The 14,313-nt window shown below is 41.0% G+C and overlaps 1 protein-coding gene across 1 annotated transcript in view; it reads left to right on the forward strand.

Annotated features, from left to right (window-relative positions):
• The first annotated feature begins 9,680 nt into the window (after nucleotides 1–9,680).
• The window catches only part of UTRN (utrophin), a 296,332-nt gene continuing 291,699 nt past the window's right edge, over nucleotides 9,681–14,313 (forward strand). The window contains exon 1 of the mRNA XM_065731580.1: nucleotides 9,681–9,780. Coding sequence (XP_065587652.1) covers nucleotides 9,687–9,780 — 94 coding nt within the window. The 5' untranslated portion in view covers nucleotides 9,681–9,686. The remainder of the gene's footprint in view (nucleotides 9,781–14,313) is intronic.

Raw genomic sequence — 14,313 nt, forward strand, 5'->3', positions numbered from 1 at the left:
AATCACTTGCTAATGCAAACACGCGACATACAGTTGCTGTAGTCTGCCTAGCTTATGCTTTTGTAATGGATTTTATTTATGAACTCAGGGAATTTATATATGTGGTGATTGCTCCTGTCTCCTCCTCCCTTGTCTATCACTTGCTGCCAGTTGGACTGCTCGGTGCCAGAAAGGAAGAACTGGCTGCAGGGCTGAGCTCAGCTGTGCTTTACTGGAAGGCACTGGGAGCCTAGTGGCAGTGCTCTGGAAGATCTTTTGGTGAAGGTGATCTCTGCAGTGCATGCTTTGTAGCCTGCACTATGTAAAATGAATTTGGGTTATGGCAAAACTGTTTTGGAGAGCATCTGCTCAAGCTGACTGCTTGGAACACTTCTGCTGCATTTGTATGAAGTTGTTGTGGATGAGATCACTACTTTCTACTTACTGTGCTCGCAGAGCTCTTCCAACATCATTCCAATGTGTAGGTCTTTTTTGGTCAATAAAGAACTCTTCGGCGTGGGCTTAATATCCATCTTTTTTTTTATAGATAGCGAAGAATCCCTGTTGCAGCTAATATGTATAGCAGTAGTGATAGAATTACTGTGGTTTTATACTACTGCCAGCATGATGCAACGAGTGCTTCCAGGGCAGCAGAAATTGAAACGAATGAAATGGAAGCTTCTTTAGTCTTACAGCAGTTTTAGTCATGCAATTTTATTAAAGAGACTGATATATATATATATATATATATATAAATAAATATTAATCTTCAGAAAAAAGTTTGGCTCGAGCTGTGAAGCTCGGTGTTTTCCCCATGTAGTTTTTGTTAGCAGTAGACAGGGTTGGAAGACCGTCTGCTTAATTTCTACCTCTCAAGCCCTGTGTGGCTTTGACAGTGCTGCAGCTTGAACCTTCTTGCTCCCTGTCAGAAATAGACTATGACCATGACTTGTACCTCTCAAACCTTGGCTATCCTGTGACAGAAAGTGGAATTCAGATGAAGGAAAGATGTCTGAATAAACACTGTTTTCTGCTCACAGGGTCTGTTTTGTGTTTCATTCTTGGTCTCTGTGGTGTGTGTGGGCCATAGGATTGGCCATGACTCAGAGATGGCATGTTGGGACTCCCTTTCTGATGTCACTGCTGTTCTAGTGTGACTTCCAAGCAGACTTCCTTATAGGAGCAGTGGTTTTTATCATATGCAGCCTTTTTGGAAGCAGGCTTTTGATGAGGTTGGTTTGCTGAAGCAGTGGAACAAATGTCAGGCCAACTTACATTAGTAGTGCCCTTGGTGGTTTTGGCTGGAACTGATTGTTGAGGGTGTGGGAAACTGGATGGCCATCATAGCAACTGAGAAGATCTCTGAATGTTTCCATGTTAGTCATACTGGAATGGGAGGTGCAACGTTGCTTGTGTAATAGGGCCTGATGGTCACATGGGAGTGAGGAGAGTCAATGAACTCTCTTGTAATTTGCTTTGTGAGCTGATTTTTTTTTTAATGTCAGTGAGGTGGCTTACTGTATTTTTGCAGAGTTTTATTTTTAACTGAGTGTATGGAGGCAAGTGGTAAGAAGGGTGATGGTAGATGGGGATTGTTAGTTGGATGTAAAGGATTTGGAGTCAAAACAGATTTCTTAAGCTGTGGAGTAATGCATCTCTTGGTGACTCTTCGTGGTCATTTGACTGCATCTACCCCAGATCTGCTTTTCAGTGACCTTTGACCTTGCATATACTCAGTAGCAGAAGTTTTACTATGGTAGCTAGTGCTGTGGTGTTAATACAAAAAAGGAAAAAAAAATGAATTACACTTGCACAGAATTCTATTTCTAATTTACCACAGGCCTAGCCAAACTTCTAAGTTAATGTGCTCATCTTGCAAAATAAGCTCTTAAAGTCTTTATCATGGAGATGTCTGTTTATCCATGTTTAGGAGTACTGTATACAGTGGGAGGATTGGTTTATTTTCCTGCCTCCTCCTGTGGCTGATCTGAAGTACTTTACTGATAGGAAGTGATATTGAGACAAACTTGTGTAACAAGGAGTGGAATACGTCAGAGCTAACAGCGATTTTAAAATGCAATGCAAAAAAGCATCTACAAGCAGATCCAAGAAAACAACAAGAAAAAGTTTAATTCTGTAATTGTGATATAAATTAAAAAAAAGCAGCAATGAAATTTTACAGTGCTTCATTTATGTAACTGTCTTAAATGATACGTAAACAGTATAAAAGTTTATATGAGAGTATATGTGGATACTACAGTTAAAATTACATTACATAATGAACACTGATGTCAGATTGAATTTAGGCATGGTACAGAAGTACTCAAATCTTGGGTGAGCTGAAGGCAGAAAAAGAGACCGGGAGGGCTGCATGCTTGTATGCCAGTTGCAACTCACCAGCATAATTACAGCTTGCCTTGGTGTTCTGTTTTTTCTCTCCTTAAGATTAGTAGAACTCCAATATAGAAAGAGAGACGGAAGACTGCTGAACGTGCACCTTTAAACAACCTTAATGCAACTTGACTCACTAATAGCTTTGTTGGTTCAATGCGACTGTTGCCCATGTGTTGACAGTCTGTCAGAGAAAAAGGAGAACTGCTTTTTAGCAGCACCCTGTTGCCTCTCAGGAATGAGTTAAGGTAGTAATGAAATAAACTTATGAGAACACCTCCCCAGTGATTGCTAGAAGCAGCAAGAGCAATTAGGATTGAAGGAAAGACTAGACAAAGTAAAGAATAAATTAGCAGCTGTGTTGTGCTGCTCAGAGTACTTTACTTGTCATGCTGTGGAGATTGTGGTGTTAGGAATTCCCATCAGCTGAGTGGAATGAGGATCCCGAGCTCAAGAGGTGGTGTGTGGTATTTCGGAACTGTAATTTCATCCACTTTGGTGTAAAACCTTTCATCAGTTACTCATGTGTTGCGTACTCGTGAACTCATAATTATAAGTACAAATATACTTGCTACCTACGTACTTCAAAGTGCATTAAAGCTTTGTGTAGAATTTCCTTTTCTCTGAATTTTAGAGCTTCAGCTTTACTTCCACAGGAACATTTTAATGTAAAGTTTTATTTTACTTGTTGTAAGGCTGTTCTGGTAAACACCATATGGCTTCATGACAAATGCTGCAAACTGGACTAGAGAGAGGGAATGAATTAGCAGAAATGATGATGTTCAGACAATTAAAAATGTTTGCTTGCTTACACTTCAAGTTTAAGGTGTGATGTGTCACAAAATGATGGATAATACTGTCCATATATAGCATATGCATCTTTTTCAGCCGTCAGAGTAGTTTAAATCCAGGTGAACTTACATTTTTTACATTACATTTTTATGAGAGTGTTGTGTTGCATCTCAGTAATTCTGAAGCAGAAATCATTTCAGGGCTTCATTTTTCAGGACTGGGAATGTGTGTGGTTTGCATGAGTGTCTTGTACAGGAGGGCTTCATGAGACTTACGGTATCTTTGTCTGTGTTTCACTTTTTGCATGTGATGTAATCTTTAAATTCAGCTAATTCTTGTTCCTGATCGTGACACAAACCATACTGGTGATCGCAGTAGCAGTGTCTCAGCATCATTATACTTGTGAAAGGTAGAAGAATTCTTGAGACTGATAGTGAGTGATGTCAGGCTCACTCCTGCATGGTAGTGCTGACTTTGCTTAGGAGTTTACTGGGAATTTTATTATGATTACTTAGTGGGTGGTGGCATGTGGAGAATAAAAGAATGCAATCCTTCTGTCCAGTGAAGCTTTGGTAATTACTCCTCCACACACTTGAGCTTGGATAACTGAGCCCAGTGTTTTCCATCTGACCTGACATAAGGCTGCAAAAGATACACACAAAGAGCTTGCTAGTAGTCCTTGAAAACAAGCGAGAGTAAACACAGCCTTTTGCTGGCTTGCAGAATTGAATCCTTTATTGTCTAGTAGCTGCTTCCCACCACGTTTCTGCAGTTGGTGCACTGTGCCTGAGCTTTTCCTAGTTCGTGAGGTTTCAGCTGGCCTGGCTGTCATGCACTGTGGGATGGGCTGATCTTTGACCTGCTTGGGAACTGGGGTGAGAGGCTTGAGATGATGCACTGTGCTTGGAAAGGGTGTGTGCCTGTCCTCAGTGCTGCTGGTTCTCTGCCTGTGGCTTTGTGTGCACAGTAACTTTTTGGAAGTCTTGTTTTGTTTTGTTTCCCCTCCAGGTAACTACTTCATGTGCATTGTTTCCACTCTCTTCTCCTTTCCTAGGGTATCCAGAAACAATATGCTTAACTGAAGAGCTGCCCCACGGGAGCTTCAGTTCTGTTCTCTTTGGAGATGAGGCAGTCTGGCTTTTGCTGCTTTTTTTGCTCCCGTCTGACCTTGTGGCCAGGTATTGTGGCATGGCACTGTGACTGTATGATGGCCCTCCATGAAGTGACCTTGGTCATGGGCTAGCTTAAGAAGTCATTACTTGGCAGATTCCAGTAGGTTCACTGTTTAATAAAGGATGTGGTTTCACCTCAGTTTTTCTTGCAGCTGTAGTTGTATGAAGGAGGGGAAAAAGAAGGCCATGCATTTTAATGGTCCTTTTAATGATGCACTTATTGTATCTGACAAGTTCAGTGCAGCAGCATTTTATTATACAATTTTTGTACTGTGTTATACCAAGCAAAATGTTTGGTGCCGAGTTATCTATTGAAGTGTACTCTCTGGCCTTGTTGCAGTTTTGGCAACCTTATACACAGTGATTTGTGGTTAGTAGTTGTTAAAAGGGAGATCAGTGGCTAAGGCTCTGAGTTGGTGTCTAAGCTTTTAGCAGTGAGTGGCTTTTACTAGGGAAAATTAGCAAGAGGTACAGTAAACTTGCAGTTAACTGGAGGCTTTAGAGAGGTTTGAGCTGGAACATGCATTGTGTGTGGTGGTGTGCTTTTGTGGTAAAGGAGTCTTTCATGAAAGGAAAGCCTTATGTTTTGTTCTGTGTAGTTGTGCCAGCTCCTTTGTACCCAGCACTGCCTTCCTGAGCTGAGTTGGCATGCTATTTTTTTCCTTGTCTTTCTTCTGACTCTGATAAAGTCAGTGCTGTTTTGGAAAGAGATGCTTCTGCTGAGGCTTTGTCAGGGGACAGGTTTATCTTCTGGGGAGAGGAGATCTTTACAGTACTCCTGCTAGGAACTCGTAGTGGCTTTCTGCAGTACCCTTGTTTCCAGGCTAATGAGACTCTGTCCACAGTGTTGCCACTGTAGAAGTCCCAAGCACTTAGGTAAAGGTGCTGCAATGGGCAGAACAGCTCTGCAAAATGCTGTCCTTTGCTCAGCGTGGCTTTGCTTTTCAGAAGAGAGTGAATAAAGTACATGTTTCGAAGAGAGAGGGAAGTAGACTGTGTGGGAGAAATTTAATGCTAATTTTACAAAGACTGGTAATAAATGTGTACTTTTGATAGCTCAGCAGCAATAGAAAAATAAATATTATGTGTTCTAAATGGTATGATTGAAAAGTTAATGTCCAGCAGGGCACTGTTTGATCACTCAAGTGTCCTTGAAGGGCGTAAAATTGAAACCAGAACCAACCTTAGTGATGTTTGATGGTGCAGTTACCCATGGCACTTTGTTAACTGCCATCCCCTCAGTCATCACTGTAAGCATACTGCTGTGGAAATGTGCCTCGGATAAATTTTAACTCAGTCATCTCCTTTCCTTTTTCCCAGCAGTAGGAGATCAAGGAATGTGGGTATGCTTTCAGGATGGAGGCAGCATTAGCTGATGGAGCCTTCCTTAGCTGAGGCCCAAAGGCCTTGGCAAGCTGAGGGCCATGTGCTTGTTCTTGCTTCAGAAGGGCTTCTTCCTCCACCTCCCTTCTCTTCTGCCCGGAGGCTGAACCCACCATCTCAGCACAGCCTTGCCTGCCTTCCTGGGGAGAGCTTGCTCATGTTTATGGAATGGTTCAGTTGGAAGGAACATTCAGGAATCATGGTCCAACTGCCTGACCACCTCAGAGCTAACCAGAAGGTCTTAAAGCATGGTACCGAGAGCATTGTCTGAATGCCTCTTGAACACTGGCAGACATGGAACAGCTCTTGACTTAGTAAGGTCTGCTGCTGTTTGGAGTGCGTGTACATATATAGTGTGCATACTGTATGTATGTTGCACCTTTTGCTTTCAGCCACTTGCCCCATCCCAGAGTGTGGAACCCGAAGTTAGAAGCTGGTTGGTACTGCTGCTGTAGCTACTACAGAGGAGAGGAGTTGGCTCCTTCAGCATGGGTCCTGTCTCCTCTGTACATCAGCCTGTAGGCTTCAGAGTACTTCTTTGCTCTCACACTGTTGGTGGGACTGCTCTGCAAGTATGCACTATTGATGTGCACCTTGGCCAGCATTTGTTCTCAGAAAACCATTTAACTGAAGCAGATGAGAATGGGATACCCGTGGATTTCTACTCAAAATAAAATCAACTTGCATTAACTGCGGTTAAGAATAAAATCTTACAGGTTTGTCATTCCTCCAGCCTACATTTTCTATGTAGATTGGAAAGAATGTATCAAAAGACACTTTCTGAAGAAAAATCCCTATGAAATTCAGTTTTGAAATGTTTCTGTTTTGGAGGCGGAAACTGGCATTTACAAAAAGAGTGACTATTCTGTGCAAGGACAAGGCTCCTACTGAAATACGTGTTGTACCTCAGTCAGTGTACAAGTGCTGAGCTGTGTGTCTGTGTGGCATGGGTTGTGATTCCTTTTGTAAAGGTGCCTACAAATAGGAAGAAACCTTTTTTTTTTTTTTTTCAGCAGGAGTGCTTAGCATTTTGAATGTGAAGCAAAATGCAGAAGGTACCTGTGCCTCCTGTTGAGCTGCTCTGGCTCCTCTGGTGCTGCTGGAAACTGGTGGCTCAGGGTACTTTGTGGAAGGGTGGTGCTGGTTGTGTTTCCCAGGTATGACTGCAATGTAATCAAATCTGAGCTACTAAAGTGCTACAGAAGTTTGCCTAGAATTTACATTTTAACTGCTCTGTTCAGTGTCTGTATGAGAGGAAAAAGATGATGATTTCCTCTTTTCCAAGTCAAAGCATTCAGGGCTCTTGAAAGGCTCCCAGAACCAGATGGCAAGGAAGAAGTGGAAACCAATCTCACTGCACATGATTTTATTGCTTAAAGGGTATTTTTATAACTAAAGGATGTTACCCTCTGCTCCAGTTAATGATTGCAACTTTAATTTTACTTCGAACCTTGCGCTGGTATTGTTCGGATGGGATAGATAAGTGGTCTTAGGTATTTCTTAGTTCATCTTCAAATGAATGGATGCAGTTATTATTTTTATTCTTCTTCTTTCCTCTTTTGTGGTGTGCTTTCTCTCTTCTCATTTCCTGCGTAGTACTTTGTGTAGGAAATATGACATTCAGGCCTTCTCTTAAGATCTGAGTTGCCCTCTAAGCTGCTGTCTTGAAAACTGTTTAAGTGTTGTGTTGAGTCAAGCCTTGTTCTCCATGATTTGTAATACATGGGTAAGCATAAAAGCGTGTGATTTCTACTGATTAGGCATTTTTACTTAGGCCTAACTCTACTTTTTGCTTCTTATTGCTGTTTCAGCTGGTCTGTTTGGTTGGTCATTTTTATCTTACAAGATAAGAAGACTAGGCAGGCAGCCATCTGCTGTTGAACTATAATAGAGTTGGTGGTATGTACAAAATTTGATTACTGCTGTCAACACCGATGTGAGTAAAAGAGAGTACATACTTCAGGCAGGGAGCTGCTAAATAAATGGCCTATTGAATTCAGTAGTAGTAGGAATAGACCTTCCAATGAATGAAGTGCTTGTGGATAGTGTGTGCAAGTGTGTAGAACTCTTGAGTGTATTTTTTTGAAATAATCTCTTTTGCCTTCTTCAATTGCTTTCCCCCAGGGCTCCCATTTCTTTCTTGCTTATCGGTTCTTGTGGTTAATGCACAGACTTTACACCTCGTATTTCAGATTTTGGCAGAGGCCATAGCCTCGCTTTCTAAAATTCAGCATAAAAAAAAAAAAGAATTCCTGAATCTTAACTTCTTTGTTAAGTTGACAGTTCTGCTACTTGTGCCTGGTGGATGAGGTCTTAATTTGGGTATGGTCTTGTGAGGAGAGAGACAGGGACAGTCTGCAGTAGTGAGATGATGCATTGGATTGATGGGAGGGAGGGCTGTCCTAGGGAACGTGGGGCTGTTGGTAATGCTTCTGGCATGCATGCATGGCTGGCTGCAAATTGTTATATACTTGGTAGAATTGGTAGTATTTCTGTCTTGTGCATTTTAAGTATATTATAAAGTTTAAATTTGTATTTGCTATGGAAAAATAAATTATTTTTGGTTTGTCTCTAAAATACAAATCCTAGATGTAAAATAACATTTTCGTGGTTATTCTTGCTTGCGTGTTCCATGGGAACGTTTGGACACAAAAGCCTGATTTAGCTCCATGAATGTATGATTGTCTTTATTCATGGAAACAGAACTCTTTTTGTATGTATTTTTCAGTCTCCAACTTTGAGGAATTCTTAGAATTGGAGGTAAAGGGGAAAAAAAAAAAGTGCCCCACAAAACAAAGCAAGATTGATTCCTGTAAATAAAGATGAAAGGTTTTCCTTTTATGTATTTTCTTTCCCTGTCCCCCTGTAGTGTCTTTCGGGTATGTGATACAGTAAACTGTCACGCAAGCTGCTTATGTGAACTGTTCTTATTGTGTAATACACCAATACAGGCAAATCAAATAGCATCTGCTTTCCTGCTGGAGAAACCAATTCAGTAGCTCCTCTCCGAATGTGATACGTGTGCTTCTGTGTTACGCTTAGTTCTTCCCTTGCATTACTTTTTTTCTGCTGCTGGAATCCTGTACAGCTCAATATCCTAACGTGTAGTTTGGAATGGCATGTCATTCAAAGCTACAGAATTAAAAGTCCTCTGATTATAAAATCGACAACAGGATGTTGAAGGTTGAGGGACTAGATTCCCCTTCTGTACTGATGGTAAATGTAGTTAAAAGTCCCATTGTAAAATAAATCTTGTGTGATAGCCTTACTGTATTAATCTCCTGTTTTGCTTCTTTGGAATTACCAGACAGTGGAACCTGCATACCTAATCAAAGTATGTGATTTCTTTCTTTTTTTTTTTTTTTTTTTACCTTGGTGCTCTTTTTGCTTTTGTGCTGAAGACTTGTGCCAAATTTATTTTGCACCCTTTTGAATACCGTTGAATGATGTGACTGCTCACCTTGCAGCTTGGTTGTGGTTTCATGTTTTATCAAGTGTGTGGAAAAAGTGCTAAGGTAATATTGCAAGTTGTTTGTAAAGTAAATGCTAAAATTTTCAGGATTCTTAAATATTCCATTTGTCCAGTCAGTTTGATTTGAACAGAAAAAGACAGTTGCCACCTTCTTTCCTGTTTTCTGAACGTAGGCTGAAACCTGCCAGTGCTTGAAAGCTTGAGTGTTCTTCTGTTTTTATAAGGAGCAGCAAAGCAGTAAGTTTGCTTGTTTTTGAAGAGGAAGAGCTTTAATTTGGTTGAAACCTGTTACTTTCTTATGCAGGTTTTTTTTTTATTTTAAAGGTTTGTTTCCTGTTTGATTTGTCAGTCTCCGTGTAACTGAACGTGTCAAACCCTCTGAGGAAAACCAATGCTTCCCTCCCCCTCAGGTCCCGGCATGCTGTTCTTGTTGTGGGTATTAGTGTGCGCTTCCTCTCCATCTTCACTTTCCTGTTATTCAAAGAGCAAGCTTGATCATGAGTGTTCAAACAGACAAAAAAATTGCATGGAAAAAGTACAAGGTTGCTGTGCTGCAGGACCCTGCCATACAGAGCTGTTACCCTCCGCTAGGTAAGAGTGTGCTTAAATGTGTTTTCGATGCTGTAGTGGGTAAAAGCATCAGCCACATGGGTCTGTTCTTGTCTTCTGTACAAGCTGCTTTTACTGACTTTGTTCAGGTTTGCTGGTTGTAGCAGGAGTAGATTGTCAAAGGCATGGCAGAAAGCAGTTCAAGGAAAAGACTTTTTTATCTGTTTTGGTTTTGGGTGCTGCTCTGCTGCAAGCACTGACAGCCATGGCTGTTCAACAGCTACTGCTTCAGGACCTGCTCCTTAATGCTTGTCACAGCTTTTCCTTTCATGTATGAAATGCTATTTCTTCAGCCAATTCAGTTCTTCCTACTTGAAAGACTTAGTACCTGCACTTTTCTTAAGCTATATGTTATGATGATTTCAGTATTGATATTATTCTGTGTGGTTCTGCTTAATGAGTATTGTGGGACTTTTGATGCTACATACTTAAAACGGTTCCTTCAACCCTGAGGCTTTTTTTCTTTTAATTTTGATGGTATCTCGAGGGAAAAATATTTTGTGTAGCGTGGAAGGAATATTTTTTGGGCAAGGATGCCAAAGAGGAGAAGAAATTGGGAGTGTTTCCCTTTCCTTTTCTTTTGGCCATCCTGTCCCACCCATCCCTACTGAAATTTCACAGGTTAACTATTGCATTATTCTGTAACTAGGCTGACATGGTAGAAGTGAATTTGGGGATTCCTAATACTCGAGAGCATGCATTTTAGAGGCAGTAGTTGTCAGATGAGGGCTGATTATTTTCTGAATTGATGTCAGGACTACGCAGTTGTAGAACTGACCAACCCACAGAGACAACAGTCAATTTCATTTGACTTGAATTTGGACACGACATATGTAGCTGTACAAAAGCTGGAGTCTGAACTTTTTTATGGCAAAAAAAGAAAGGCTTCTTGACACATAGTGTGAAAATGGCTAATTTTAAATAAATAAAATGATGGGCTGAGGCTCTGGTCTTACGTGAGCTGGCTTTTATAACAATGAAGCGTGTTTGGATTTATGCCAGTTGAGCTGAGATCAGAAACTTTTCCTTTATGGCTCAATCTGAACTGTTAGAACTGTCGAAAATATTGAGAAAGCTCTGTAAATTGAGCAGAGTTGCTTTCCACAGTGACTCTGGAGAACTTGTTACATTGCAGGTCAGATACCTGGAGTTTTTCAGAGTCTGCATGTATTCATCCTGTTAAGGAGGTTCAATTTCAGTTGATTTCTTTTGTATGCAGATAAGAGGGATGTTTTTGTGCGTGTTTCATTTCTTTGATGCTGCCTGTCCTGACTGGGGCTAGGCTGGTGTGTGAAACTGTCAGTGTTAAGGACAACTACTTTGCTGATGTGCAAGAAATTTCTTGTACTACAATGTAGTGGACTTCTCATGAAGTGTAGGGCTGTAGACTTGCTTTCTGGGAGACTGATACACTCAAATTCACTATTGTCTGTTCGCTCTTAAATACTTTTTCTACTGTGTATTTGGAGGCTTTGACAGATTTGTGACTTCAGACAATTGAGAAATTACCAGAGAAGAAGAAAGCAAAAATCTCAAATGAAGGTAGGAGGAGAGAGGCATGGAAGCAAAGAGTAGAGAAGAAAAAACTGAAAGTGAAAGGTGAAATCTCAGTGCAGGGTCAAGAAGCAATCTTTCTCCAAATAAAAGACTGAATTTTTAAATTCAGCACTAGAAGAGTGTGGGGGGAAATAAAGGGTAAAAAAAAAAATTGTCGTTGGTGGTGTAATTGTTTCTTCTTCACACTCATCAGCATTCACGTAAATCCAGAATGTAAATAACAAGATGTTTAGAGAAGTTTATGAAGCACCTTGTGTGCAGGCAACTCTTTGGCCAGAAGGTTTAGAGGTTATTTATTAGCTTGTAAATTTTGCAGTGTTGGCAGAGGTGCAGCTCTGGTCTTATTGGTTTGTTTGTTCAAATGCTATGCATTTCCTGAACTGCAAGAAACACAGCTGTGTGAGCACTGGTGGGGGCTGGGAGCAGGGAGATAGGAGCTCGTATTGGAAGAAATGTGCAAATGTAAATGAGTTATTTCAGGTGAAGCCTCACTGGATGAAAGTTTTCTGTCCTCTGAAGCCTGAACACCATAGGAAGAAGGTGGAGGGAGGTTGTCTCCTCCCCCCCCCCCCAACCTGACATACATAAGTGACTTTCATTTCTCTGAGCAGTCTTGAATCTGCTTGTGGTTTCTTGGTTGCACAACCAGTATTAACAACTTCCTACTGTTCTCCTGTCCCCTTGTTTATGTACGCATCGCTTACCTGAACTGAGATTGTCGTGAGCCCATCTTTGCATGGGATTGACTTGCTTTATAATGGAATTTGTCAAAACCTGAAATACTTGTGATGTGGACTCTTATTTGTGAAGTAGTGTTAAATGCTTTGAAAAACAGTGCAGGAAAGCCTATAGTGAAAACTGAAGTGTCAGCTCTTTGAAATCAGTGTGTTATGTTGGAGTTGGAGACATACTAAGTATCAATTTAGGTAATGTAGTAGGGTGTCCTTATTTATGTATTAAGGTTCGATCCCCTAAAAACCTGGAAAGCTCTCAGATCAGTGCTGAGTGCGGTAGCACTTGTGGTGCCCAGCTGTGGCCTGAGCTGGATCTACATCTGAGGGGGCATGAGCACAGCTCTCCTGGTCTTTGGTGTTCCATGCAATGGCAAAGGATTTATATTCTTTCAGGGAAAACTTCTGAAACTGTTCCAGGAAAGCTATTGGGCTACACTGTATTCATATTTATATATACATACTCTACCTAGCAGTGTTTTCTGTTGCTTGTCTTTTAAAATTATTTCTTCCTACCTTAATTACCTAATTATTAGGTGGATGTTACCCTGCCACCTGAAGGGAGATTCCTTGCCCCATATTAAGGAGGTAGAAAAAGTTGCTGGCTATATGAAGCCTTCTAAATGGGATCACCCTGTGTCACAGCTTCCAAAAAATGCCAGCTCTTGAGACCAGTATAGCACTTTGCATTAATTGAATAACTCTTGTTACTCCTTGTCCATAAAGTTGTGAACAGAAGTAAAAGAGATCAGTTTACACCTTGTGTGATTTAATGGTTGTTCAGTACTCCCCACTATCTTTTATAAGAGTTTAACAATAGCTCCACAGTGCTTAGGGGTATTCTTTTGCATTGTTTTGTTTTTAATCTTGCATTTAGCTTCTCTTAACGGTTGGGTATCCCTTCTTGCTCCCATAGCTTCCCTTTGGAAATCCTGGGAATGCTAGATTATGAATTAATAGCTTCCTGTCAGGTGGGGAAGGGATTTATCTGTGTTCTCACAACATACATACACTGATAGCAGCTTGAAATTGTTCTATCATGAGGCCATAAGCTGCTACAATAGTAAAAATAATATTTACTGTATTGCTCATGTTACTGTGAGCAGTTGTAAAGCCCTGGGTCTGTTAGTTTGCTTAGCAGAGTTATGCTGAAGGATCAGATTTGTTTCATTTAAAACAACTCTGGCTCTTGAACACATGGAAACTGTATATTTCTTTCTTGGCAACAGACAATGCTGAATGTGTTCTGAAATACAGTTTAGCTTTAGATGAAGCACACAAGAACAGTTAGTTTTCATATTACAGAGTTATATTTTAAATTTCCACATGAACTACTTTTAAGGATTCTTTTTAAGCTCTCGTCTTCTTAAATATGTTGAATTACTGCATGCGTATATACACTGAAAAGCTGGATAACATTTTTTGTTTTCCTGTAACCCAGTCACTTCTCCAAGCCATGGGGGTGTTTTTTGCAGTTGGATGAAGTCTGTGCCCCTTGCATTGTCGGATGCAGCAGTGGCCGTGACTCACTCTTGCCGTATGGAGAAAATGTTCTTTCTTGCTGGTGAATAATCTGATGTTGGTTCACTTTTATGTTTTCACTGAAATGTTCTGACCCTTAACTGGAGGGCTCCGTATGCTTCCTGTTCTGGTCCCTTATGAATAGGCAGGAATTGGCAAGAATATGCTCTGTTATGTGACCTAATTTGTGCGGCGTCTGGGTGGAGTGCATTGTGATCGTCACTGAGCGGGTGGCTGAGAAAGCGAGCCGGAGCAGTTCCCTCACTGACCCTTCCAGCAGAGAAATGTGCACTTGTTTTACAGAGGCAGAGGAATTGTGATCTGCCACTGGTTATGCTCCGAGATTAAACATATCTGAGTATCCAGAAGAACTGCAAAAAGAGCCAGTTAGAAGGCTCTCTCAGAAACAGAGGGGTGGTGGCTGAGCCTGTGCAGTGTGAAGCAACAGCCCGCAGCTTTCCCTTCTACCCTGACTAAGCCTGGCACGGAGCAGCGCTCACTGATGACTTCATGTAGTGTTTGGCATTCACTATCATCTATGTGGATTACGGCAGGAGGGTTATAGCTGTCTTTTGCTAATTGTGGATTTCATAACGAGCCTATGAAATCTTTTTTTTTTATTGCTATAAAATAATATTCAGGCTTGGTTAGCTGTTCTGGGTGTGATTAACTGGAAATTAGGGCCTGAGATGTGCTAATTTACAGT

Source organism: Cyrtonyx montezumae, unplaced genomic scaffold, assembly GCF_038088225.1.
Source record: "Cyrtonyx montezumae isolate F1298 unplaced genomic scaffold, pur_monq_1.0 scaffold_0, whole genome shotgun sequence".
In the NCBI taxonomy this organism is placed as follows: domain Eukaryota; kingdom Metazoa; phylum Chordata; class Aves; order Galliformes; family Odontophoridae; genus Cyrtonyx; species Cyrtonyx montezumae.